Raw genomic sequence first — 26,024 nt, 5'->3', positions numbered from 1 at the left:
GAGAAATGGTATGTAGCCTTGAAGAATAGGTCCCAGTGTGAGATGTTTAAGTCATTGATGGTGCTCCTCTTATAGGAGATTAAGTAATTTTTATATTCATGGTTAAAGAGTAAGCTTGGGTCCCCAGTCTAACTGGATTCATATCTCGCCACACTGATCTCTCCACCATGCATTACTATTATAGCATTTGTTAGGAGGCTTTCGAGGCGTTTAGATTTCCAAACTGTGTCCCATATTGTTTTCTTTTTCCAGGGTTTTCAGTCTCAGGCATGTTGTCATAGTAACAGAAAATAGATTGGTACATTTGTGATATTTAAATGTTTCATAACTATATAGGTCTATTGTTGTGTGATGTTTTACTCTTTTGGCTTTTTTGGGGGGCCCACCACCCAGCTCCCAAATAAATCACACACAGAGGATTAGTCTTAGATATGAATACCCAGCGTTATCTTGACTTGTTTCTTGCCAGTTTTTCTTAAATTATCCCAACTACCTTTTGCCTCTGGGCTTTTTTGTATATGTTTCTTCTTTCTCCATGACTTGCTGTGTAGCTGGGTGAATGGCTATACTCTCTGCATGCTAGTCCTGCCTATCCTTGCTCGTACCTTGCTATTGGCCGTTCAGTTCTTTTTTTCTTTCTTTGTTTTGTTTTGTTTTTTGAGACAAGGTTTCTCTGTGTAACAGTCCTGCTGTCCTGGAGCTAGCTCTTGTAGACCACGCTGGGCTTGAACTCACAGCGAATCGCCTGTCTGTGCTTCTGCCTACCAAGTGCTGAGATTAAAGGTGTGTGCCCACACCACATGGCTTCCTGTTCAGCTCTTTAGTTGACCATCAAGTGTTTTAGACAGGCAAAGAATCACAACTTTACAGTTAAACAAAAGCAGCACACCTTAAAGCAATATTCCTCATGGTCTGTCTTGAACTTCCTATTTTATTCTTTTCCAGGCTATCTCTGTTACAACCCAGTAATAATTCGTTTTATTTTTAAGGTTTTAGAGTTGATAGACAGTTGTTCCATATTTCTTCTGCAGAACTGTCTAAATAGTCCTTTTTTGTTCATTTGTTTGTTTCTTCTAGACAGTGTTTCTCTGTGTGTGGCTCTGGCTGTCCTGGAACTTTCTGGGTAGACCAAGCTGGCCTTAAACTCTTAAACTCCCAGGTACTAGGATTAAAGACGTGCGCCACCACTGCCGAGAAACAGTTGCTTGTCTAAGTAGTTTTTAGTCAGTTTGACAGCTCCCCCTTTGTGAGCCTGGTTATTAGTGCCGCCTCATGAGTCAGAACATCTTTATGTTATGAACATGGAGTTCATCTTTGTTTATTTGGGGCCTTTAAACACCTAGTACCTTTTTCTTAGGCAGGGCTTCTATTGCGATAAAACACCACTATCAAAAGAAGTTGGGGAGGGAATGACTTAATTTAGCTTACAATCCTAACACTGAGGGCAGTCAGGGCAGGAGCCCAAGCCCAGAGAAGGAACCTTGAGGCAGGAACTGATGCAGAGGGCAAGGAGGGTGCTGCTTACTGTCTTCTCTTTATGGCTTGTTCAGCCTGCTTTCTTAAGACTTTCAGAACCACCAGCCAAGGGCTAGCATCACAACATTAGGCTGAGCCCTCCTGCATCAGCAGGAAGAAAATGACCTCCAGATTTGTCTTCAACCCCATCTTGTTGAGACGTCTTCCTCTCAGACGCCTCTAGCTAATGTTTTTGGTTGACATAAAACTAGGCAGCACACTGTTTGTTCCTACTTTAGATTGACTTGCTTGGCTTATTTCTCTCTTTTTATTGTTTGTATTGCCCTATACATTTTTTGCCCTGCCCCCCCTTCCTCCTCTCTCCCCTTCTTCTCTATCCTGTGACCCCCCCTCCCATGCTCCCAATTTACTCAAGAGATCTTGTCTTTTCCTCCTATTTAGATCCGTGTATGCCTCTTTTAAGATAGTCTTTGTTGTCTAGGTTCTCTGGGGTTGTTGATTGTAGACTGGTGTTTCTTTGCTTTATGTCTAAAACTCACTTATTGTTGTTGGAGTTTCTGTCTTGCCCAGTCCCTGCAGTCCTTAAGTCCCAAAGAATCACACAGAAGTCTGCATTAATTATAAACTGATTGGCCTAGTAGCTCAGATTTTTTATTAACTGTTATAACATATATTAGCCCACTATTCTTATCTATGCTAGCCATGTGGCTTGGTACCTTATTCGGCAATGCAGTCACATCTTGCTTCTTCTGTGGCTGGGTCAGGGGTGCAGGCTAGGACTTCCTTCTTCCCAGAATTCTCCTGTCTTTATTGATCCGCCTATACTTCCTGTTTGGTTGTCCTGCCTATACTTCCTACGTGGCTACTGGCCAGTCAGCATTTATTTAAAATATAATTGACAGAATACAGACCATTGTCCCACACCAACTTATGACTGAGTATATATTATATGTGAATTTCTGGGTCTGGGTTACCTCACTCAGTATTTTTTTTTCCAGATCTGTCCATTTGCCTGCAAATTCCAAGATGTCATTTTTTTTTTTACCTCTGAGTCGTTCTCCATTGTGTAAATGTACTGCATTTTCTTTATCCATTCTTTGGTTGAGGGCATCTAGATTTGATGTGGGATTCCCCACTGTATGCTCTGAATACCATTGGTTAGTAAAGAAGCTGCTTTGGGCCAGTGGCTTAACATAGCAAAGCCAGTTGGGAAATCTGGACAGAGATATATAGAGAGAGTAGGCAGAGTCAGAGATGCCATGTAGCCACAGGAGGAGAAATACACATGCTGCCAGCCAGAACCTTGGCGGTAAGCCGTGAGCCTTGTGGTAAAATATAAAATAATAGAAATGGGTAAATTAAGATGTAAGAGCTAGCTAGAAATACGCTTAAGCTATTGGCCAGACAGTATTGCAATTAATATAGTTTCTGTGTGTCCTGGGTCTGGGTAGCCGGGAAACAAAACGAGCAGCCTCTGCCAACATAGATTGCTTCCAGATTCTGGCTCTTATGAATCATGCTCTTGTGAACATAGTTGAGCACATGTCCTTGTGCTATGATTGAACTTCCTTTGGGTATATATCCAAAAGTGTTCTTGCTGCGTCTTGATATAGATTGTTTCTTTATTTTCTGAGAAATTGCCATGATTTCCAAAGCAGCTGTACAAGTTTGCACTCCCACCAGTAATGGAGGAGTTCCCCTTACCGCACACCCTTTTCAGCATAAGTGTGTTTTTACTGAATTTTTGTGTTTTCAAGTCTTAAGTTTGTAAACCTGCCACCAAGACCATTGATATATATATATATATATATATATATATATATATATATATATATATGTTCTATAACTAGCCACTTTTTAATACATTTACCTTAATTGTAAAACTCAGGAATCAGAAATTGAGATAAAAACCTGATAAATCCTAAGAACAACAGAGGAATGATTGGCTGACCCTACTCCCCATGTTTCCCACATTAAAAAAAAAAAGCATCAAGAATCTTTTAAAGCCCCTTCTTCTTCCTCTTTGTGTCTCTCTGTCTTCATCTGGGTCCACCAGAAAAGTCTATAGTTTATTCTGGCCAGCCGAACTTGAACTCCACCCTCTGGATCATATTTTAACTCCATTGGCAGTCTTGAAGCAACAATACAAACAAATCTCCTATTACATTTCCCCCTTTTTGTTTGAATAAAAAGGAAAGGTTTTAAGTCTATTACAGTAATAAATACTGTGTAACAGAACAATTATCAGGTGTTGTCTAAAAGAAAAGGGAAGGTTTTAAAGTTAACAAAGTAAAATTATATACAATAAGAACAATTATCAAGTAAGAATTACATTCACAATGCCCAGTCCATTTGCATTTGGCAAATTCAGAGAATATATTCCAGAATCTACCCTATCTTGGTGAGTCCAAAGTTTTGTACCTAATTCACTTTCTTTCCTAGCTTATATTACTAACTGAAAACTATCTTTGTAGACATCAAAACATTTTCATTGATAAACAACTTAAACTTTTTAAAAAATTTTTTATTTTTTCATTCAATTATTTACACTTCCTTCCCTCCTCCCAATCCCCTCCCGCCGCCCCCCACACCCCCTCCTCCCTGACCCACCCTCCTTGAGAGAGGGCTGGGAACCCTGCCCTGTGGGAAGTCCAAGGTGGCCCCCCCCCCCACATCCAGCTCTTGAGAGCCCTGCATCCGTATAGACTAGGGTCCCAAAAACACAGAACATGCTGTAAAAACAAGTCCCAGTGCTTTTATCAATGACTTCTCAGCCAGCCTCAATTGTCAGCAACAATCAAAGAGTCTGGTTTGATTGCATGCTCATTCAGACCAGGTCCAGCTGGATTTGGTGAGCTCCCATTAAAACAGACACACTGCCTCAGTTGGTGAACCAACCACTCGCGGTCCTGACTTCCTTGCTCGTCTTCAACTTAAGCTTTTATGTCTCTCTGTGTCATACACTTTACGTAATATTACCTGAGTAAACAAGAAGTACAAAGTAAGCAACTTCCAAAACTGTAGAAATGACAGGAACATCTGCCTGGACATTCTCCAAAGGTTCCTCTGCAACTCTGGGGCATCCATCTTTGGCATCCTAGAATTTTGAAGGATTGTCTTACCTTGTTTTGGCAAAGTTCAGCAGTCACCTTCTTATGTGTCCTGCTTGTCCATTGTGGACAGCAAGCTGTCAGCAATCGGGGCAAGGACAGTTTCTTTCCCATTGGCTAACTTTGCCACAGTGAAAGCAAACTTCATAAGGTGGTTCTTCTATGCCCTCCTTTCTTTTTTAAGAAAATTTGTACTGCCAGGAGCAGATGTGTCTCACAGTTATGAAAAGCTTTATGTTATTAAAACATCTTAGATGCTATATTCTATAGATCTCTGAAGTGCTTGAAATCTACCTAAATATGTCTGTTTGACCTTGAAACATAGCCAAAGATTTGTTAGCTGGCTATCTAATAACCTGTGTTTCTTAATTATCCTAAATAGTTTATAATAATAGCTTTCACAAGGACTAGAAATGTACATTACCTTGTTCAATGAGGTGGATAGATACAGTATCTTAAACAAGAATATAAACATATATACAACATAACAAAATAACCTTAAAGACTAGTAGCTGCTCTTTTAGTTTATGAGTAGATTCAATAATGTGCACTTTTATTCTATCATTCCCATACCTCCCATTTTCTTTTCAGAAAGAAATCCCTAAATTTAACCTTTGTTTCATTTTTTCCATGACAATGTGACAACTTACAATTTACCCTCTTAAATAATGAAAAACATCCATAATCCACCAAACAACCAAAAATCACACAAGCCCCACCTTTTGAAAATATGGGCATCATGTTCTTAAAATTACTTCCTGTTTTCTGGGGACAATGGCATGTTTAGGGGACCCTAAGAAAACTGTGATGAAGATCAAGCCTTAGGAGAGCTCGCTATTGTTCAGTCTTCATGTGATGGGAGAGTGCAAGCCTTATCTGAATTCTGGTTAGAGTAGTCTCTGAGGCTGAATCATCTGAGTTAACTGCCTTGTCATTGTACTGATCAGTTTATAGTCCATATCTGACCATTGGGGGGGGTGTTTGTCAGTGTAGTGGTATTACCACAGTCCAGGTGAAATCATTGTTATTGTCCCTATCATACTTTTGGAGACTTTAGAGGTTTTTGTTAGGAGTTGTCATGGTTCACTACAGAAAACTTGTAAACACTTTAAATCTGATATGCAGCAGATCTCAGAGTGGTCAAAGGACCACAGTCTTTTAAATACATTTAGGGTACACAAGCTTAATCCCTAGTCACCTGCTTCAGACTCAAGCCCAAAGTCATGTACAGGAAGGTCAATAAAGCCGATTCCTAGAATTTTATGTATATTATATATACTCTAAATAACCATTAATATCGCAACAGGAAGTGTATATATTAATCTTATAAATTTTGAGATTATATTTATATCTTAAGTAAAGTTTTTTAAAGAGTCAAAATAACATCAAAGAATTATCAGGTATCTGTCCCATACCAGGTTGCTTTTCTAACATGAGACAGAGATTTTAGATTTTCCTTTAACAATCATGCTGGGTTTAGAGGAGAGAGCTATGCTCCTACTCTAAGGCCAGATTTAATTTTCAATTGAATTCGGACTACAAAAAGACTATTTGCCTTATATGTCTGTAGAGACTATCAGAAACAAACATTTGGACGGATTTGTGAGATTTTCTTCTGTTAGAAATATGCTATATCATTAGGCCAATTTACTTTTCTTGGGACATTTTCTCTGGATGATTTATCCTTCTTCAGATGTCTCATTTGTCCACTGGTATTCAGATTCCTTAATTGGATACTTTTAATCTCCTGGAAAGAAAAATAAATCCCTGCCTCAACTCCCCTAACTTTGGGGAGATTCTCTTTTTGGCAGGTTATATCTGATCAAGTGAAGGACAGTTGATGTTCTTACAAGTTAGCTTAGATTGGATGGCCATGCTGTTTGATGAACTGTCTCCTCTCCTACGCAAGAGGTCTCTATTATTTGAATCTAATCTTTCTCACTTTTGATGATATCCATAGGGTTTTTCTCTTCTTTTGGAAACAAGAGCAAAACCTCTTCCCCAATGTAACACATGTCCCAGTTTCCATTCTGAAGTCAATACATCTTTAAAGTCTACAGACTGATTTAATTTAGCAGTTTCCCCCTACTATTCAATGTCTCTGTAGCTCTTGTTCCTTTCTTATTGTTATTTAGAAATATTAAAGTTAATAAAGCATTATGTAGTCTATTTCTGTGGGTGTCTTTATTATCTTCTTCCATGTATTAAGCAAATCTTTTAAAATGTGATTAGATCTTTCTATAACTGTTTGTTCTGTAGGATTGTGTGGTATGCCTGTAATATGCCTTATATTGTAATATAAAAGGTTTCATTTTACTAGAGGCATATGCTAGAACATTGTCAGTCTTAATTTTTACACATATCCCCATGATGGCCATAACTTTCTCTGTAGCTTTGGAGCCTGTCCTGGAACTAGCTCTTGAAGACCAGATTGGTCTTGAACTCACAGAGATCCACCTGCCTCTGCCTCCCGAGTGCTGGGATTAAAGGTGTGAGCTACCACCACCTGGTTCTTGCACATTTTCTACCTGTAGCTGGTCAACTTCATCATTACCTTGTGCTAGAGAACCTTGTAGACCTGTATGGGATTTGATGTGTTATATAAAGAAATGATTTCTATTTCTGATTATTTCTTGTAATTGAACTAATAACAAAGTTAATTCTCAACCATCTGGAATAAGTTCAGCAGTTTATATATGTAAAACAACTCTTTCTTCATATTGAGAGTCGGTAACTATGTTAAGAGGTTCTGGAGAATCTAATAGTACATTGAGAATAGCATATAATTCTGACTTTTAAACAGAATCATAAGGATTTTGAGCAACTTAAATTTTCTGACTTATAACCTGCTTTTCCTAATTACTTGCATCAGTATAGAATGTAGGTGCTCCAGAAATTGGTGTTCCTCATACAATGCGAATAAGAATCCAATTCTTTTTATAAACTGAAGTATCTTGCTTTTGGGATAGTATTGCTAATTTTTCCAAGAAATTACTACATGCTCATTTTTTCTCTCTCTCTTATTTTTATACATAGGTCTTTAAGTTTTTACTCTGTGGTAAAAATATTCATTCTAAGATATTATCTTTGCTCTGCACAAGAATTCTGTAAGAGAATGAGTAAAAGGTAAAATAATCAGAATACAGCCAAGCTCCAGGTCTAAGTGATCCACATGTACATTCTATAACTTTTCTTCTACCAAAGCCAATTCTCTCTCATCTCCAACTTACTGTTTTCTTGGACTATTTAAGTCCTTATCATCTTGTAAGGTTTGAAATAAATTATTTAGTTCTTGAGTAATTAATCCAGTTGTGGCTTGTAGTCAATTAATATCTCCCAGCAATTTTTGAAAATCATTAAGAGTTTGTAATTGATCTCTCCTAATTTGTCATTTCTGTAGCTCATTTTTTTTTGTAAGCCTATGCTATATGCTAGGTAATTAATAGAATCTCTTTGTAATTTTTCAGGAGCAATTTGTAATCCCTAACAAGGTAAAATTTTCTTTGCTTCTTCAAACATTTTAACTTTTAAATTCAATTTTAACGAATGGGGTGGGGAGGGCGCACTATTTCCCATACTTAGCACTTCTTCCTTGAGGACATTATTTCCTCATGTAACCAGTGTGCTCTTCAGTGGCAGATGTCCTTAGTACCAAGCAATTCTCAGACATGAGCATCAGCCAGATTGGAACAATCATCATACCATACATGCAACAACCAAATTTGCTGTATCCTGGTAAAGGACCAAACTGTTAGATTTGAGATAGCCAGAGGGCTGCATTTAGTATTTGTTGCCTTTTGTCTATGTAACATTTGTTAAACTTTATTTTTTTTTAATGCCTGTGTATATGTTTATGTGCAGAGAGGTAGGTGTGTGTGTGTGCGCGTGCGTGCGTGCGTGCGTGCGTGTGTGTGTGTGTGTGTGTGTGTATCTGTCTATGTACGGGTGGCGGCCAGGGGACAGTCTTAGGATCATCCTGTAGAATAGGCTCACCTCCTTTGAGACAGTATCTTATTGATCTATAGCTCAACAATTAGGGTAAAATGACTGGCTCCAGAGTTCCAGTAATGTTCTTGTTTCTCTCTCTTCTGTCTCTCCAGTGCTGAGGTTATCAGCTTGTCCACTATGTCCACAGTGCTGGGGACTGAACTGAAATCTTGATGCTTTCAAAGCAAATGTTTCACCTGCTGAACCATCATCCTAGCCCAAAAGTTGTTGTTATTATTATTATTGTTGTTGTTGTTTTTTATTTTGTGCTATTTTTATTTATTTTTTCCTACAGTATATTGCGATTGCATTTTCCTGTCCACCAACTTCTCCTAGATCCTACCAAAATCCATACTCTTTTTCTCATTAGATTACAAACATGCATCTAAAAAAATAACAACACAAAAACAAACAACCCAGTATAGGACAAAACAAACAAACAAGCCAAAGAAAAGGCACAAGAAACACATACAGACACTGAGACACACACATTTGTACACAGGGAAAACATATAAAAACAAAATTAGAAATCATATTATACAAGCAAAAGTTCTATAAGATTCAACAATCAAAAACATAACGAAATTAAAACAAACAAAAACTCAGACAAAGCATTGTAAGACAAAAACACTGTTGAGTTCATTTTGTATTGATCATCTGCTGGGCTTGGGACCTGTCCTGAATTATGGTGAGTCTAGTGAGACTCCATTGCAGTAAACTAATCTTTCCCTTTGTGAGAGATTGTCAGTTGGAAATAGCTCCTGGACTAGGGATGGAGGCTCATGTTTTCTTCCATGCTCAGCACTGCCACCACATCTGACTAAGACTTGTGAGGCAGGCAGGCTCTGTGCACGAGGCAGTCATAAATATGTCAGCTCTGTTATATCTAGAAGGCCTTGTTTCCTTTGTATCTTTCATCCCCACCAGCTCTTACAAACCTTCTGCTGTCTTTTATAAATAGTTTCCTGAGCCCTAAAAGGAGGGATTTGATGGAGACATCCCGTTTAGGACTGAGTGTTCCAAGATATATATATACATATATCTCCACATTGTCTAACTGTGGATCGCTGTATTTGTTCTCATATACTGTATGAGAAGACTTCTCTGATTAATGCTTAATAAAACACTTATCTGTGAGTACAGCAGAATGTCATTAGGAATCATTTTATTGCTATGTTCCTTTAGCAATACAGTAATACCTGGTTTTCCCCTAGGTCCATAGCCTATCTAGTCTCAGGTTCTTGACCACCTGGGCAGTGTTGGGCTTGGGTTCCATCTCACAGAGTAGGCCGTAATTCCAATCAGGTAGTGGTTGGTTACTCCTACAACTTCTGTGCCATTATTGCACCAGTGTATACTGTAGGCAGATCACCATTGTAGATTGAAAGTTTATAGTTGTGTTGGTATTTACCTTTTGATAACATGCAAAGTCAGTATGGGTGAAGGCTCTAGATCAGTGGTTCTCAACCTTCTAATGCTATGACACTCTAATACAGTTCCACATGCTGTGGTAACCCCCCAACCATAAAATTATTTCATTCCTGCTTCCTAACTATAATTTTGCTATTGTTGTGAATCATAATGCGAATAAAAAGCATAATGCATGATATCTGATAAGTGACCCATAAAGGGCTCATGACGTCAAGGTTGAGAACCGCTGTTGTAGGTAGTCACCAGTTTTTCCATGTTATGAGAACTATGTAGATGTTGTCTTTACTAGTAGGACCTTACTATTAGTTTGTAGAGAGCAACCAACAGCCTTGGCAATAGCCTGGGTTTTTATTTATTACTTTTATTTTTCGAGGTTTTCATGAGGCCCCTTCTGGCCAACAACTCAATTACATGTAACCTATTCTTGGCACTGGAGCATTTGGTGGTGAGATATGTCTAATTGGGGTTTTGTATCCTTCCTTCCCTTCCTTCCTTCGTTCCTTCCTTCGTTCCTTCCTTCCTTCCTTCCTTTCTTTCTTTCTTTCTTTCTTTCTTTCTTTCTTTCTTTCTTTCTTTCTTTCTTTCTTTCTTATGGGAGTCCCCTCTGTGTGCTGTGATTACCATTAATGAATAAAGAAACTGCTTTGGATCTATAGCAAGGCAGAACTTAGGTAGGCAGGGAAAGCTAGGCAGATTGTTAGGAGAAAGGAGGCAGAGTCAGAGAGAAGCCATGGATCCGCCGCCTGAGAGAGATGCCAGGGAGTCGCAGCTGGAGATAGGTGTGCTGAAACTTTGCTGGTAGGCCATGACCTTGTAATGTTACACAGATTAATAGAAATGGGTTAAATTAATAGGTAAGAGTTAGCCATTAAGAAGGTAGAGCTAATGGGCCAAGCAGTGATTTAATTAATACCGTTTCTGTGTGATTATTTTGGGTCTAATCTAGCCGGGTGGCCAGGATGAACAAGCTATTCCCTCCTACTTTGTTTGTTTGTTTTTCAAGACAGAATTTCTCTGTATAGCTTTGGAGCCTGTCTTAGAACTCACTTGGTAGACCAGACTGTCCTCAAACTCACTGAGATCTGCCTGTGTCTGTCTCCTAAGTGCTGGGATTAAAGGCATATACCACTATTGTCAGGCCTCACTTTTTGTTTTTAATCTTTTGATTTACTTTTATTTGCATTGGTGTTTTGCCTGCATGTATGTGTTTGGGTGTCAGAGATCTTGGAGTTATAGACAGTTGTTTGTTAGCTGCTGTGTGGGTGCTGGGAATTGAAACCAGGTTTTCTGGAAAACCAGTCAGTGCTCCTAACCACTGAGCCATTTCTCCAGCCCCATTGCATCTCTTATTATTATATCTCTTCTGATTCTAGCTTATACTTCTTTCATATATGCATATATTTTAAGAAACTTCTACTGAAATAGGCTTTTATATGTGCCTTCAAATTGCCCTTTATTTTTGCTGTCCCTCCCCACAACTCCTCTTCCCATTTTCCCCCCTCCCCCTTTGAACTTCCTCGTTTCAACCTCTTCCCTCCCAATAACTAGTATGTTTCAGCTTCCTGGTGAGGCCCTTTTCTCTCTTAGTCCCTTACTATATATATAACCTCTGTGGTTATACAGATTGCAGCTTGCTTTTCAAAGACTTAATCACTAACATAAGTGAATACATACTATATTTGTCCTCTGGGCATAAGTTACCTCACTCAGGATGGCTTTTTTCTAGCTCCAACTATTTAGCTGTGAATTTCATGTTTTTTAACAGGTGAGTAATAATCATTGTGTAAATGGACCACATTTTCTTTATCCATTCATCCATTGACAAGTAAACCATTTCTACTTCCTGAATATTATGAGTAGAGCAGCAATGAACATGGTTGAACAAGTGTCTATGTAGTGCGATATAAGGTCCTTTGAGCCTTAGTATTGTCTCTATTAGGTTATTGTTGATGTAATGAGACTCCGTGACCAATGCAACTTTTATAAAAGAAAGCATTTAATTGGGAGTTTGCTTACCCAGGTTTCAGAGGTTTAGTCCATTATCATCATGGCAGGGAGTATGACAGCAGGCAGGTAGGCATGGTGCTAGAGAAGTACCTGAGAACTACATTGTGGTCCAGAAGCAGCATACCGGGGATGAGGGGGCAGTAAAGGGACAGGGAGGGAAAGACATAGCAACAGAGAGAAACAGATATACTCTGGACCTGGTGTGGGCTTTTGAAACCTCAAAGGACTCCTCTAATGACACCTCCTCCAATGAGGACACACCTACTGCAGCAAGACCATACCCCTAATCTTTCCTTGACAACATATCAACTGGGGACTAAACATGCAAGTAATCGGGGCAGTCTTATTCAATCCACCACAAGTAGCATAGCCTGAAGTAGATCTATTCCCAGCTTCCCGAGGAACCACCAAATTGTTTTCAATAGTGGCTATTCAAGTTTGCAGTCCCACAGGCAATGGATGAATGTTCCTTTTACCCTACAGCCTTGCCAGCTGAGCTGTTACTTGTTTTGTTTTTCTTGGCCATTTTGGCTGTTGAAGCCTCAAAGTAATTTTGATTTGCATTTCCCTGAAAGACTAAGAACAATGACCATTTCTTTAAGTTTTTCTTAGCTGTTTGAGTTTCCTCTGTTGAGAAGTTTCTGTTCGGATCTGTATCCCATTTTTAAATTGGGTTATTTTCTTGATTCTGTAGCCTGCATCTTTGTCCAAATGATGGTGTCCTTTGCCATACAGAAGCTTTTCAGTTTCTTCAGGTCTCATTTAATTGTTGTTCTTATTGCCTGTGGTGTCAGTGTTTCTTTCAGAGAATCTTTCTTCACCAATGAGTTTAAGACTATTCCCCACACTCTCTTCTATCATATTCAGTCTATCTGGTCTTATATTGAAGTCCTTGATCTATTTGGAGTTGAGTTTTATGCAGGGTGATAAAGTGGATCTATTTGCATTTTTCTTCATGCAGCTAACCAGTTTGACTAGCAACATTTGTTGAAGATACATATTTTTTCCAGTACATATTTTTGGTTTTTAAAAAGTAATAAATCAGGTATTCATAGATGTGAGGACTAATTTCTGGGTCTTCAGTTTGATTCCATTGATTAGCCTGTCTGTTTTTCTGCCAATACCATGCTGTTTTTATTATTATAGCTCTGAAGTATAGCTGGGAGTTGAGGATAGTGATGCCTCTAGCAGTTCTTTTATTATTCAGTATTGCTTGGCCATCTTTATTTATTTGTGTGTGTGTGTGTGTGTCCATAAGAAGCTGAACGTTGTTCTTTCAATTTTTCTGATGAATTGTGTTAGGATTTTGATGGGGTTGCATTGAATCTGTAGATTGCCTGTGGTAGGATCTAACTCCAAACTTTAAACTATTTAATTGGAAAGGTTTTAAAGTTAGTTGTCCCTTATGATATACATTTGTGTGTTTTAAGTATTGAATTCTTACACTAAACAAATAATTAAATATTTGAGTTTGATTTAGAAATCAGAACTGCCAGTATTAATCCAGGCTCTGCTAGGAGGTGGCTCACAACTTTTAATTTTTTGTTATTATTTCTCATTTTACGAGTTTGGGTGTTTTGCTTTCATGCGTGTCTGTGTCCTGTTTACATGCCTGTGCCTACAAGAGGCCAGAAGAGCACGTTGGATCTTCTCGAACTAGAGTTACAGATTGTTGTGAGCTGTCATGTATATGATAGGAATTAAACCCAGATCCTCTGGAAGAGCCTAATGCTCAAGTTATGCTATTTATATAGAGCATTTAGTACAGATTAAGTCATCTTCATCCAAAATGCTTGGAACCAGTCATGTTTTGTACTCATAAAATATTTTTATTTTAAATTTTGGAATGTCGGCATATACATGATGAGATATTTTGGGAATAGGACTAAAGTCTAAATATAAACTTCATCTGAGTATACCCACATCTAGAGAGAGTTGCATGTATCTTAAACAAGCTAGTTTCTGAAGCAGCATTGCATGGTGTGACATCACAGTACTGCTTGCATTTGTTCTGACCAAGTATCTGACAAGAAGACAACACAGTGGTGGTTTTAGAATTTGAGGGGTACATCCCATCCTTGTGGGGAAGACCTGGTTGCTGATGGTAAGACAGCTAGTTATACTGTCAGCAGTCAGGAATGAGGAGCTGAGGGTGCTAGGGCTAAGCCAGCTTCCTTTCCATCTCCTTTTTTTCCTTTTTCCAGCTTCCTTTTTTTCCATCTCCGACCCCAGCCCATGGAATGGTGTCATCCACATTGAAAGTTGGGTTTTAGCCGTGGGTACCAGTATGGAGGATGCAGTCACTAGAGCTTACCTGCATCCCGTGAGTAGATGGCCTCAGTCAAAGAACAGTTTCTCAGTGGTTACTGGGGACTTCAGAAACTCATAAACTGGTCAAAGCACCAAGGCTCTTGAGTGCCCAGCTACAAATAGGACAATGTGTCACTCCTTCCAACGTTCATGGAGCATTGTGTAAGGGGGGAGGAAAGAATGAAAGTGCTGGAGGAAACAGGAGAGGCGTAAGGACTTGATTGTACATTCTAGGTAGCATGTGCTTGCTGCGCTCACCTTACAGCTGCTTTGATTACATACACAAGATTGGGCTTCTCAACACTGTTAGAGAGGGAGGGGTTCATGATGTACCATTCCTTCTTGAGGAGTTTACACAGTTCATGGTTGTGGGAGAGAGATGTTTTCTGCAGAGGTGTAACTCATGCTTCTGTAAACAAACTTCCACCCCCGCCCCCCAAGCACGCTTACATGCTGCTGTAAACAACCCTCCTCAAAGTCCCTACTTGCTGCAGCTCTCATTCTTCATTAGCATCACCTGTTGGCAGAGCTTAACAGAAAGAAAGCCAATGGTTGAGTGGGTGTTAGGATAGAGATGGAGCCGAATGGTAGTAGCTTGACAATTAGCTTTTAAATAGCTGCTCCTTACCAGCTAATCAGATCGATTTTCTGTGTACAATAAGCGAAGACTTGTGTAGTCAAGTTTAATGTCACAGTCCTCATCTCTTTTACATGTCCCTAATTTCTGTGTCAGTTATCTGTCTCCATTCATCGAAATTTAATGTTATTTAAAGTGCCAAGTGGTGATTGGTTAGGGGTTTTGAAACAAGGTTTTCGCTTTGTCATTCAGGCTGACTTTGGACTTGCTTCAGTTTTCCTGCTCAGCCTTCCAAGTGCAAGGATTACAACCTTGACCATCACACCTGTCCTGCTGTTCAGTTTTTAAATGTTTAGCTTTGCCCTTGTATTTGTGTCCTTGCTAATGCATCGAATAGTTGTGGGGTTGGGAACTTCTGCTGTCATATCAGGAAATAATCAACTTCTAACATGATGGAGGAAGGTCATTGGTTAAAAAATAAAGAAACTGCTTTGGCCCATTTTATTGGTTAGAACATAGGTGGGTGGAGTAAACAGAACAGAATGCTGGGAGAAAGAAGCTGAGTCAAGGAGTTGCCATGATTCTCCCACTCCAGGCAGATGCAGGTTAAGATCATTTCTGGTAAGCCAGCTCGTGGGCTACATAGATTATTAGAAATGGGCTAGTCCAGGTGCGAGAGTTAGCCGAGAAAAGGCTGGAACTAATGGGCCAAGCGGTGTTTAAAAGAATACAGTTTCCGTGTAATTATTTCAGGGCATAAGCTAGAGCTAGCCATGTGGGCTGCCGGGTGCCGGGGACGTAGCCTCGCCGCTCTTATTACAACACTAACATATGCCTTGACTTCTCTGAAAGTTGCCCCATTTTGAAATGTTTTTGTATACACTGGAATATCCTTCAGAATTATGTTATTGTTCATATCAAAGGGATGCTTCACACTGTCTTTATCAAGATACTTAAAAATATTCCTTAGAAAATCAGTTTCTTCTTAATCAACAGGTGCTTCTAAAGAAGGAGGGGCTGGAGCGGTTGATGAGGATGACTTTATCAAAGCTTTTACAGATGTTCCTTCTGTTCAGGTAAGGCTTTGGTGTCCCCGTGAGATTTCCCTGCCTCTTTCTGTCCTGTCTTTTGTTCTTTTAAAAAAAATTATTTGGGTATACAGCTAGATGGCCCAGTGGTCAAGTGCTTTACCAATACAAACCTGAAGACCTGAGTTTGACTCTGAATCCCACATAAACGTGGACGTAGAAAACCAATTCTACAGTTGTTTTCTGACTCTCCACATGCCCAAATACACACATCATACACAATAAGAAGAGGAAAGTTTAAATGCTTAAAAAAGTTTTTTTAAATGAATGTATGGATGATGTACTAGATATTATCAAGCTATTATTTTTTTTTTTTCGAGACAGGGTTTCTCTGTGGTTTTGGAGCCTGTCCTGGAACTAGCTCTTGTAGACCAGGCTGGCCTTGAACTCACAGAGATCCACCTGCCTCTGCCTCCAGAGTGCTAGGATTAAAGGCACGTACCACCACCGCCCAGCAATTATTTTCATAATTAGATTTTCAAATTTTTTTTAGTAAAGCTTAAATAAAATTAAATCCATGACTTAGTGATATTACATTGCTATGTCAGACATACAGTTTTTATTTTTGAAATAATTAGTTTTGATCCCAGAGAGTGCTGGAAGCTGACAAATAGAGATCTGAAAGTCCTTCCCCTAGGAGACAAGAGTCAAAGTGGAATATCCACAAGTAAGGCAGTCTTCATTTTGTATCTAATTAGCAAGTAAGCACTACAGTGTATATAACATTCCTACATATTACATAACCTTGTACCCCAGTATTGTTTGGTGTATTTTTTCACAACTCAAAGTTTGTAATTCTGTTTCTTCAGATAGTTATTGTATGAGTAGAGTTCTTGTGTCCTTTCTGTTGATGATTTTCAGTTTGTTTTCAGTTTTTCTATGTTACTTATTTGTAAGATGTTTTTGTTTGTTTGTAGTACTTATGTACAGTCTGATCTTTAATTCCTGATCCTTCTGCCTCCAACTCCCAAACATACGAGGATTGCAGGTACCACCATACTCTGCTCTTGCAAGACCTTCTTTAGGGTGTGGTTTGTATGGAATTGCATAGCCACTTGTGTCAATAGATTCTGCTGTGAAGGATTGTCATTCCACTTCTGTGAATCCTCCACTGTAGCAAGATGCTTCTCCTGTTTAAGAAAATGTTTTGTGTTTTCTTCTACTGTTCTGGGGGGGGAGGTGAAAATGCTCATTTCTTCACATTCTGCCTGTACTTCCTGTCAAGCAGAGTGCTTCTTTGAACTATGGCGGTCCCTGCTGAGTGTTTTCTTAAAGGTCTGGGTGCTGCATTTGCATACTGCTTCACAAGGTCTGAGCTATTTCAGCTCTCTCAGAGGAAAAGCTGTCCTTAATCCATGTAAAGTCTTAAGAAGTTATAGGAATACTTTAAAAATGTTTTTGATTTGAAAGTATTTGAAATATATTTTTATCTTAAGATTCTTACCCCCTCTGTGTATTTTGTAGGCCTTTCGTAAAAAGGAATGGTTAGGGTTCTAGGAATAGTTGTGGAACTTGGCTGGCCTTGATCATTGTTCATTGTTCAGTAAGTTCTGCCAGAGCGGAATCATTACAGCATCACTGAAGCCATGGGCTGCCCAACCTTAGGAAGGAGAACAGGCTTCCCGACTACCTATTGCATCACCATCACTGCCCCTAGAGAGTCTGTCTCTTCAATGCCCGTGCTATTATTAAAGTAGAATTTTCCTTTCGTTAAAGTCCTCACATAATTGGTGGTGTTTGCTGTCGTCGTCCTCCTGCACTTCTATGAGGTCCCTGCTACTGGCCAAATCCTTACTCTGGTCATGTCTGGACAGCAGTACACTATTACCTAGGATCAACTGCACTGGCTGTGTGATCATTTTAAATTAAGAATTGCTAGTGTGTAATCAGAGATTAAATATGGCAGTGCTAGCAAGTGAATGGTAAACACATGCTAGCTATTATACCACCCTAAATGATATTACCTTCCTTCCTTCCTTCTTTCCTTCTTTCCTTCTTTCCTTCTTTCCTTCTTTCCTTCTTTCCTTCTTTCCTTCTTTCCTTCTTTCCTTCCTTCCTTCCTTCCTTCCTTCCTTCCTTCCTTCCTTCCTTCTTTCCTTCCTTCCTATTTAATATATTTTTAATTAAAATATAATAGATTTCTCCCCTTGGCTTTCCTCCCTCTAACCTCTTCCATACTCTACCTCTACATCTCCCTCTCAAATTAATGGCCTCTTTTTGATTATTATTGCTACATATATAGAGATGTACAAATATATAAATACAAACTACTGAGTCTGGTTTTTGTTGATTATGTGTATATGAATTTGGGCTGACCATTTTGTGTTGGGTACCTAGTTAGGGGGCTCTCTTCTGGGAGAGGCTAATTCTCCCTCTCTCAGCAGTCATTGGTTGCTTGTAGTTCCTTGTCTAGGAGTGAGATTTTCCTCCTGCATTAGCATGACTGATGGTTCTGTCATTGTTTGAGCAGCAGTTTTCACAACAGACTTTGTGGTCTCTGGCTCTTACAATCTTTCTACCCTTCTTCTGAAATGTTCCCGAGCCTTAGGTACAGGAGTTGTCTTGAAGATGCATACCTGGTGCCTGCAGAGGTCAGAAGAGGTCGTGGATCCTCTGGGATTAGAGTCACAGATGGTTTTGTGCCACCATGTGGGCCTCTGCAAGAACAGCAAGTGCTCTTAACTAATGAACCAACTCTTCAGCCCCAGTTGTGTTTTTTGTAATAGTCTCTATTTGCTCTAAGGAGAAGCTTCTTTGATGCGGAGTGAGCTATGCCTATCTGGATATTAAGGATAAGTTTCAGAGTATAGTTAGAAATTGTGCAGTAACAGGTCAGTAGTAGGTTCTCCTCCAAGCCCCATGACCTCACAAGTCTAGAGTAGTTGTCTCCATTCTAGCAGCCAGCATGTTTTCCTTCTTGTTGGGTGGGCTGTAAGTCCAATTAGACAACCATTGATCACCACAAAGATTTGAGTTACTACCATTGCACCTTTAGGTATTTCCTGTGCTAGTCAGTGTTCTGTTTCATAGGCACCACAACTGTATAGGAACGATTGCTTCCCTTTGGCAACTTGCGTAGTACTTTCTGATACTGTGGAAGTTAGAACACAAGAAGGAAGCTTTCAGATTAGATCCAGTTTGAATTTCCCAAATCCTCTGTCCTAAGTATTGTGGGTTTGCAGCAACAGTATCTTCCTTTACCCTCTGAGAGGCAACCAGGGGCAACAGTAGTAGCCTATATTGTTTTTAGAGTCACTTTGGACTACCATGACCAACAATGGAAGCTTCTCATGCCTAGAACTGGGGGTGTTGTTAGGTAATCTATGGCTCTTTTTTTTTTTTTTTTTTTTTTTTTTTGGTTTTTCGAGACAGGGTTTCTCTGTGGCTTTGGAGCCTGTCCTGGAACTAGCTCTGTAGACCAGGCTGGTCTCAAACTCACAGAGATCCGCCTGCCTCTGCCTCCCGAGTGCTGGGATTAAAGGCATGCGCCACCATCGCCCGGCCTAATCTATGGCTCTTGTGGTGAGCGTTGTCAGCCCAAAGCCAGGTGATGGTAACTTCACTTAAGGGGTGTTTGTGTGTTTGTGTGTGTGTTTACATTTACATACATTGCATGTAATTTAATTTTAGGTTGATATAAAATAAGATGATTTTTTGAGGCTTCATCAAACAACCTTAGTGTTGTTGCTCAGCCCTCCTGTATTGACCTCCCTCCCCTTCCCTAGTTAGAGCCTTCTAACCCATTTTCCCCGTTTCCTCTTTCATTTCTTACTTTTGACCTCCTTTCCATTTGGGTGAAGCATCAGTTTTGGACCACCTCTCCACCTTCATTCACGTGAGTTACCCACCTCACACACGGATCAAATGGCTTTCTTCCAGTCATTGACTCAAATGCCTCCTATTGCACAGGACTCTGCTGCTGCTCCTCCATGATGCAGAGATCCTCAGCATTTGTCTTCTCCACAGACTCCAAGTAGCTTCTCTACTTGTGTTTTTGCTTCTCACCCAGGCTTTCACACTGAAGGTTCTTGCAGTAATATTGTTCATAATGCATTAAACTCTTCTGTTTCTAATTTTTAAATACCCATTTTGCAAAAGCACAACTACGGGTATTTCTAAATATAACAGTTTTTCTCTACTCTCCTAGCCAAGAAAGAACTGCCGAAAGTCAAAGGAAATCTCAGAGCACACAGTGCTTAGCAGTCTGACATCCATGCTCTTCAGTTATGTCTGTGCTTTTTCAGAAGTACTTGTTTTCTGTAGCATCAGAAGGCTGTCCTGTTGTTTCAGGACCATGGTTCTCCCTCACCCGGGACCAGTACCTACAGTGCTCTACAGCCTGTGGTTTTGTACTTTCTTAACGCACTTGCAGAGATCATTGACCTTATGTGAGTTCAAGCTCTTTTTAGAACCTTCTTGCTGCTTAGTAAACATTTCTGGGTTTTACTACTTAAAAAGAAGTGGGCTAGTAAGATGGTTTAGTAGATAAACGTGTTTCCCACCAAGGCTGCCAACCTGGAGTTGGTCCCTGGAACCCACATGGTGAAAGGAGAGTACCATTTGCACAAAAGAGAAACTGAGTGAAAGGTCTAGTTTAGTGGCAGGATTTTCATGTAGCATTCATGAGGTTCTGATTTGATCCCCAGCAATAGGGAAGAAATAATGGACTGCATGTCCTCCAAACACTGCTCCTTCTTAGCTTCTCCTCCTTTCCAGGTAGCTGTATGCACCTGATATTTCTTTTACTTCTAAAAAAAAAAAATGTTATTTAAAATCTTTTTTTATTCAGTGTATTTTGGTCATATGCTTTCCTTCCCCAATACCGCCTAACTTCCTGTTCTTTTTCTCTCATTAAAAAGCAAACAACAACAAATAAGAAAAGAAAAGAAAAAAGCCAAAGTACACACAAAAGGCATGGAGCACAAATGCTACCCTAGAATGAGATGATGATTTGGTGGCTGGAGAGAAGGCTCGACAGTAAAGAGCATGCACTTCTCATGCAGCAGACCCGGTTTGGAGTCTCAGCATCTACATGACAACTCACGACCATCCTTAACTCCAATTTCAGGGCATCCAAAACTTCTGATCTTCACAGGCACCAGGCACACATGCAGAACATGTACATATATGCAGACAAAGCATTCATACATATAAAATAAAAGCTAAAAAAATTTTTAAAGTATATGTGTGTGTGTGTGTGTGTGTGTGAGTGAAGAAAACTGATTGTTCCCTCTCCAGCAACTGTCAATTACAAGTAGATTCTTGATTACGGGGTTTGTTTGCACCTCCCCTTTTCCATACTGAGATTCATCCCCTTTTGCCCCCCCCCAACACAGGGTTTATCTGTGGAACCCCAACTGTCCTGGACCTCTCTCTATAGACCAGGCTGGCCTGGAACTCAGAGACTCAGAGAGCTAGCTGCCTGCTCATGCCTTCCCCACCACCTGGCTTCATACTGGGATTTTTGTCTTCTTGGTTCGCAGTTTTGCTGTAATAGTTGTGAAACACTGTTTTCCTAGTTTACTTCTCTTCTGTCTGTCTGCTTCATGTCCATTTCCTTTAGAGATGGATCCTTTATTTGGCCAATTGACTCTCAAAGTGTTTATTAAGGGTTACTCCTGGACCCTATCTTCCTACTTTATTTTGTTGCCTCATGACTTCCTTCAACATCATGGCTTTATCTAGCACCATTATATTGATTATACCTGATTTTACCTTTAAGCCAGACCTTTGCTAAGCATCAGAAACATTTATTTATAATCATTGTTTTATTTGGCATTTCCTTTTAGGAGTCTTTCAGACATTTCAAACACAACCTGTTTAAAATTAGAATTATAATCTCTCCTCTAACACTTGATCCTCCAGTGTTCTTTATGTAGAAACCATTATTCAGTTAGCTAGAGAGGTTAGAAACAAAGGAGTAATTTTACAGCAGATTCCTAACCCAGTGTTCTTTGTATACCCAGAAGAAACATGGGGATCCCAATAAGAGATGGCTTTGAAAAATTATGGAGTTCCTGAAGTGAATTTCTAAGTTGATCTTTCCCTTCTTTCATGGTTTAGAAAGTGTCTTTGCATTGTCTTCCAGGAGAGTACCTTGTACTAAAATTAGACATGGTATTCATAATAATTATAATATTTATTATATATTATAAATATATACAACATAAATATATTTGTTATGTATTTACAAATACAGTGCTTTTAATATATAACAAATGTAGTGTATTGTAAACTGTTGCCAGATGAACCTGTTTTGATTGAGGTTTGCTTTCCTGTTTGAAGTGACACGTGGTAAGTGACACACATGTGTGCTTAGTCAGTTCTGGCACGAGCCATTTCAAATAGTTGTTATTCAACACTAAATTAAAGCATGTCTTGTCTTTTTCTTTTTTTTTTAATTGATTTTTATTGAGCTCTGCATTTTTCTCTGCTCCCATCCCTACCTCTCCCCTCTCCTTCAACCCTCTCCCAAGGTCCCCATGCTCCCAGTTTACTTGGAAGACCTTGTCTTTTTCTACTTCTCATGTAGTTAGATTCGTATATGTCTCTCTTAGGGTCCTCATTGGTGTCTAGGTTCTCTAGGATTGTGATTTGTGGGCTGGTATTCTTTGCTTTATGTTTAAAAACCACGTATGAGTACATGTGATAATTGTCTTTCTGGGTCTGGGTTACCTCGTTCAAAATAATGTTTTCTAGCTCCATCCATTTACCTGCAAATTTCATGATGTCATTATTTTTTTCTGCTCTGTAGTACTCCATTGTGTAAGTGCACCACATTTTCCTTATCCATTCTTCAGTCGGGAGGCATTTAGGTTTTTTCCAGGTTCTGGCTATGTCAAACAATAAAGCATGTCTTTCCAACTATGTGTTGTAATAGTATATTTGTGCAGTTTTTGAGAAACTGTTCCTTTTTTGTTTGGACGTGTGTCCATTGGAAGCGTTCTACAAGTATATTTGAGGTTGTTCATGTGGGGACAAGTGGCAAAAAGGGCAGTGGGGAAGAACATTGGGGCATCTATTGTATGTAACTGTCTCTACTGGTGGCAAGACTATGAAATGACCTATTATATAAAAGTTTATATAAAATATAAACTATTTCAAACACCAGTGCTTATATTTATGTTATTTAAGAAATTTTATTATAATTTTAAATATGAAATTTGTTGTTTAAATTTTCAATCTTTTTTTTAAGATCTATTCTAGTCGAGAACTTGAAGAAACGTTAAATAAGATCAGGGAAATTTTGTCAGATGACAAACATGACTGGGACCAACGTGCCAATGCAGTAAGTTTTCATTCTTTATATTCTTACCCCTCTCAGCAGCATTATTGTTCAAAACCCAAAGAGAGCATATATTCGGCTGTGACGATAGCAATAGTAAATTAGAATTCGATGGGCAACATTTTTCTGTGGGAAACAAAATGGAAGTAATAGGCATTGTCAGGTTTAGATAAAGTTTTTCTTCTATTTCTGCTGATCATGTCAGTGCCTGTCTCACAAGCATGGTAGCCTGTCCCCTTGGGTTGTTTGCTGACTAACAAGAGTTTGAGAGCTATGCCTCCTCGGGGTCACCTAGCTGCTTATTAGCACCATTACCAGTGCACCCTAAAGTCATGAAGACTTGCTAGAGAAGAAAGTCGCTTCTCCTGTAGGCTCAATATGTTTTAGCATCGACATAATTTTACAGCAGTGTGTCCATTCATCTGACTCTTTACTTTCCAGTGAATATAATGAATGTGAATGAATGAGTCACAAAAATTTTGATCATCCTTGGCTTAGAAATAGTTTATTTACAGTAGGTTTCTTGGAGGGAGTATTTGATGAATATTAACATAATATTTGTGTTGACCTCCCTTCTATGTTGTATTTCATGTTTTGTAATGTCAAATTTGACGAGATTACAGTAAGCACCTCAGCATCCTCAAGCAGCCAGGAAAGATACCCTGTGCTCTCGTCTGCCCCATTGTGGAGCTTCCCGATAGAGTGCTTTATGACATGATGTGTTACAAATTGTTCTCCACCAGCTGGAGAGATGGCTCTGAGGGGTTGAGAGCACTGACTGCTCTTCCAGAGGACATGGGTTCAATTCCCAGCACCCACATGGTAGCTCACAACTGTCTCTAAGATCTGACACCTTCACACAGGCATACACGTAGGCAAAACACCGATACACATAAAGTTAAAATACATAATTAAAAAAAAAGAAGTCTGTATCTTTGAATGTTTATTGTGTTCTTAACACAAAACATAGTGCTCTAGATTTGTTGAAATATTTTCTTTCACTTCTAAATCAAGCATAAATTATAATTAAAAAGGTAACAGCTTTGTCATGGGTGATCTATGGAGAAACATCAAAGATTAAAATTAAAGGCATAAACTTGGACCTGAAAATTTTGTTTTCCTTTGAAATAGTTTGAATTGTTTTTAGAGTTTGACATTTTCTCTGTTCCTTCAAACATGTGTAAAAACACAAAAACCCTCCTTTCATAGAAACTAAACCATACTTAATCCCTTGCTCTGTTTTATTTAACAAATCATGCCTATTCAATATACCTAGTATAAATGTTAAGCAATTCAGTATACCTGGTATAGTGTTAAGCATGCCACAGTTGCTCAGATATCTTTTGAATGCAGATAAATGTGTTCATACATTCTTTCGTGTGTATGTGTAACTTACTGTTTTCATTTGGTGATTTTACAGATTTTTGTTTTGTTTTTTGTTTGTTTATATGTTTTGTCATTTGTTTGTTTGTTTGTTTGTTTGGTTTTTGAGATAGAGTTTCTCTGTGTGTAGGCCTGGCTGATCTGGAACTTGCTATATAAACCAGGTTGATCTCAAACTCAGAGATCCACTTGCCTCTGCCTCTGAGTGCTGGGGATTAAGGGTGTATACTACCACTGACCAGGGTTTATTCTTTTGTTTTTGTAGATAGGGTCTCCCTGGAATCCTTAGCTGTACAGCAGCTCGCTCTGTAGAACAGGCTGGCCTCAAACTGAAGGAAATTGGCCTGCCTTTGCCTTGGGTGCTGGGACTAAAGGGGTCACCAGCAGGCTCAGCTTTAATGTTGTAATAAATGTCCTGTGCTCCCCTTTTGCTTTGGTATGGTGTTAATAATTGTTGAGGGAGCTGCGGGCTGCATTCCTGCCACCCAGCTCCCAGCTGTCTGGCTAGCTTATGCCCCTAAATATAACAACACACAAATTGTATTCTTTTAAACACTGCTTGGCCCACTAGCTCTAGCCTCTAACTGGCTAATTCTCACATTCTGCCTAACCCATTTTTAGTAATCTGTGTAGCACCAGTCTTACCGGGAAAGATTCAGCATATCTGACCTGGTGGCTTGCTCCATCGCGTCTGCCCTGGAGAGAGAGGCATGGCTTCTGAGCTCACTTCCTTTTCCTCCCAGCATTCTGTTCTGTTTAGTCCACCTACCTATGTTCTAACCTATCAGGCCAAGCAGTTTCTTTATTAATTAACCAATGAAAGCAACGGATATATGACACTCCCACATCAAATAAGTACTCCACTACTGAACTGAGTCCAGAGTCTTTGCATATATTTGTAACAATTCTGTTTCTATAGCCTAGAATAGTTACATGTAGATTCTTAGTAAAAGAGTCCATTCAACTTTATTTCAGTCAATCAATAAAGACTGTAGACTTTCATATTTGACTCACATTTTTTTTATGAGCCTTTCTATCTGGTATTGTATACTATCAAGTTTGTAAAGTTTTTGCCTCTGATGGAAAAATAGTATCTTTCTTGCAAGTTTGACTTAGCCTATCAGTAGTGCAGCTGAACACAGTTTTGTTTATTTACTTTACTCAATTTAAATTAGGTTTTCTTTTTCTCACTTTGTTTTTTATTATGTACTTATTGTGTCTTGTTTAGTTAGCATGTATGTGAGGCCTTTGTATAAGCTTAAACACACACACCCATATAACACAGCAGGGGAGGGATTTAAGGCTATTAATAAGTAATAATTGTGGTTGTCTCACATTATGGATGTACTTAAATGTCACAAATTAAATCT

The 26,024-nt window shown here is 39.2% G+C and overlaps 1 protein-coding gene across 50 annotated transcripts in view; it reads left to right on the top strand.

Annotated features, from left to right (window-relative positions):
- Positions 1-26,024, top strand: part of Clasp2 (cytoplasmic linker associated protein 2) — a 192,101-nt gene that overhangs the window by 78,714 nt on the left and 87,363 nt on the right. For all 50 annotated transcript variants that reach the window (XM_075964306.1, XM_075964312.1, XM_075964311.1 and 47 more), the window contains 2 exons: positions 15,895-15,974; positions 23,182-23,274. In XM_075964306.1, coding sequence (XP_075820421.1) covers positions 15,895-15,974; positions 23,182-23,274 — 173 coding nt within the window. The remainder of the gene's footprint in view (positions 1-15,894; positions 15,975-23,181; positions 23,275-26,024) is intronic.

This window comes from Microtus pennsylvanicus, chromosome 3 (assembly GCF_037038515.1).
Source record: "Microtus pennsylvanicus isolate mMicPen1 chromosome 3, mMicPen1.hap1, whole genome shotgun sequence".
In the NCBI taxonomy this organism is placed as follows: domain Eukaryota; kingdom Metazoa; phylum Chordata; class Mammalia; order Rodentia; family Cricetidae; genus Microtus; species Microtus pennsylvanicus.
The sequence above is the reverse complement of the archived record's forward strand: the minus strand, read 5'-3'. Positions and strand labels throughout refer to the sequence as shown.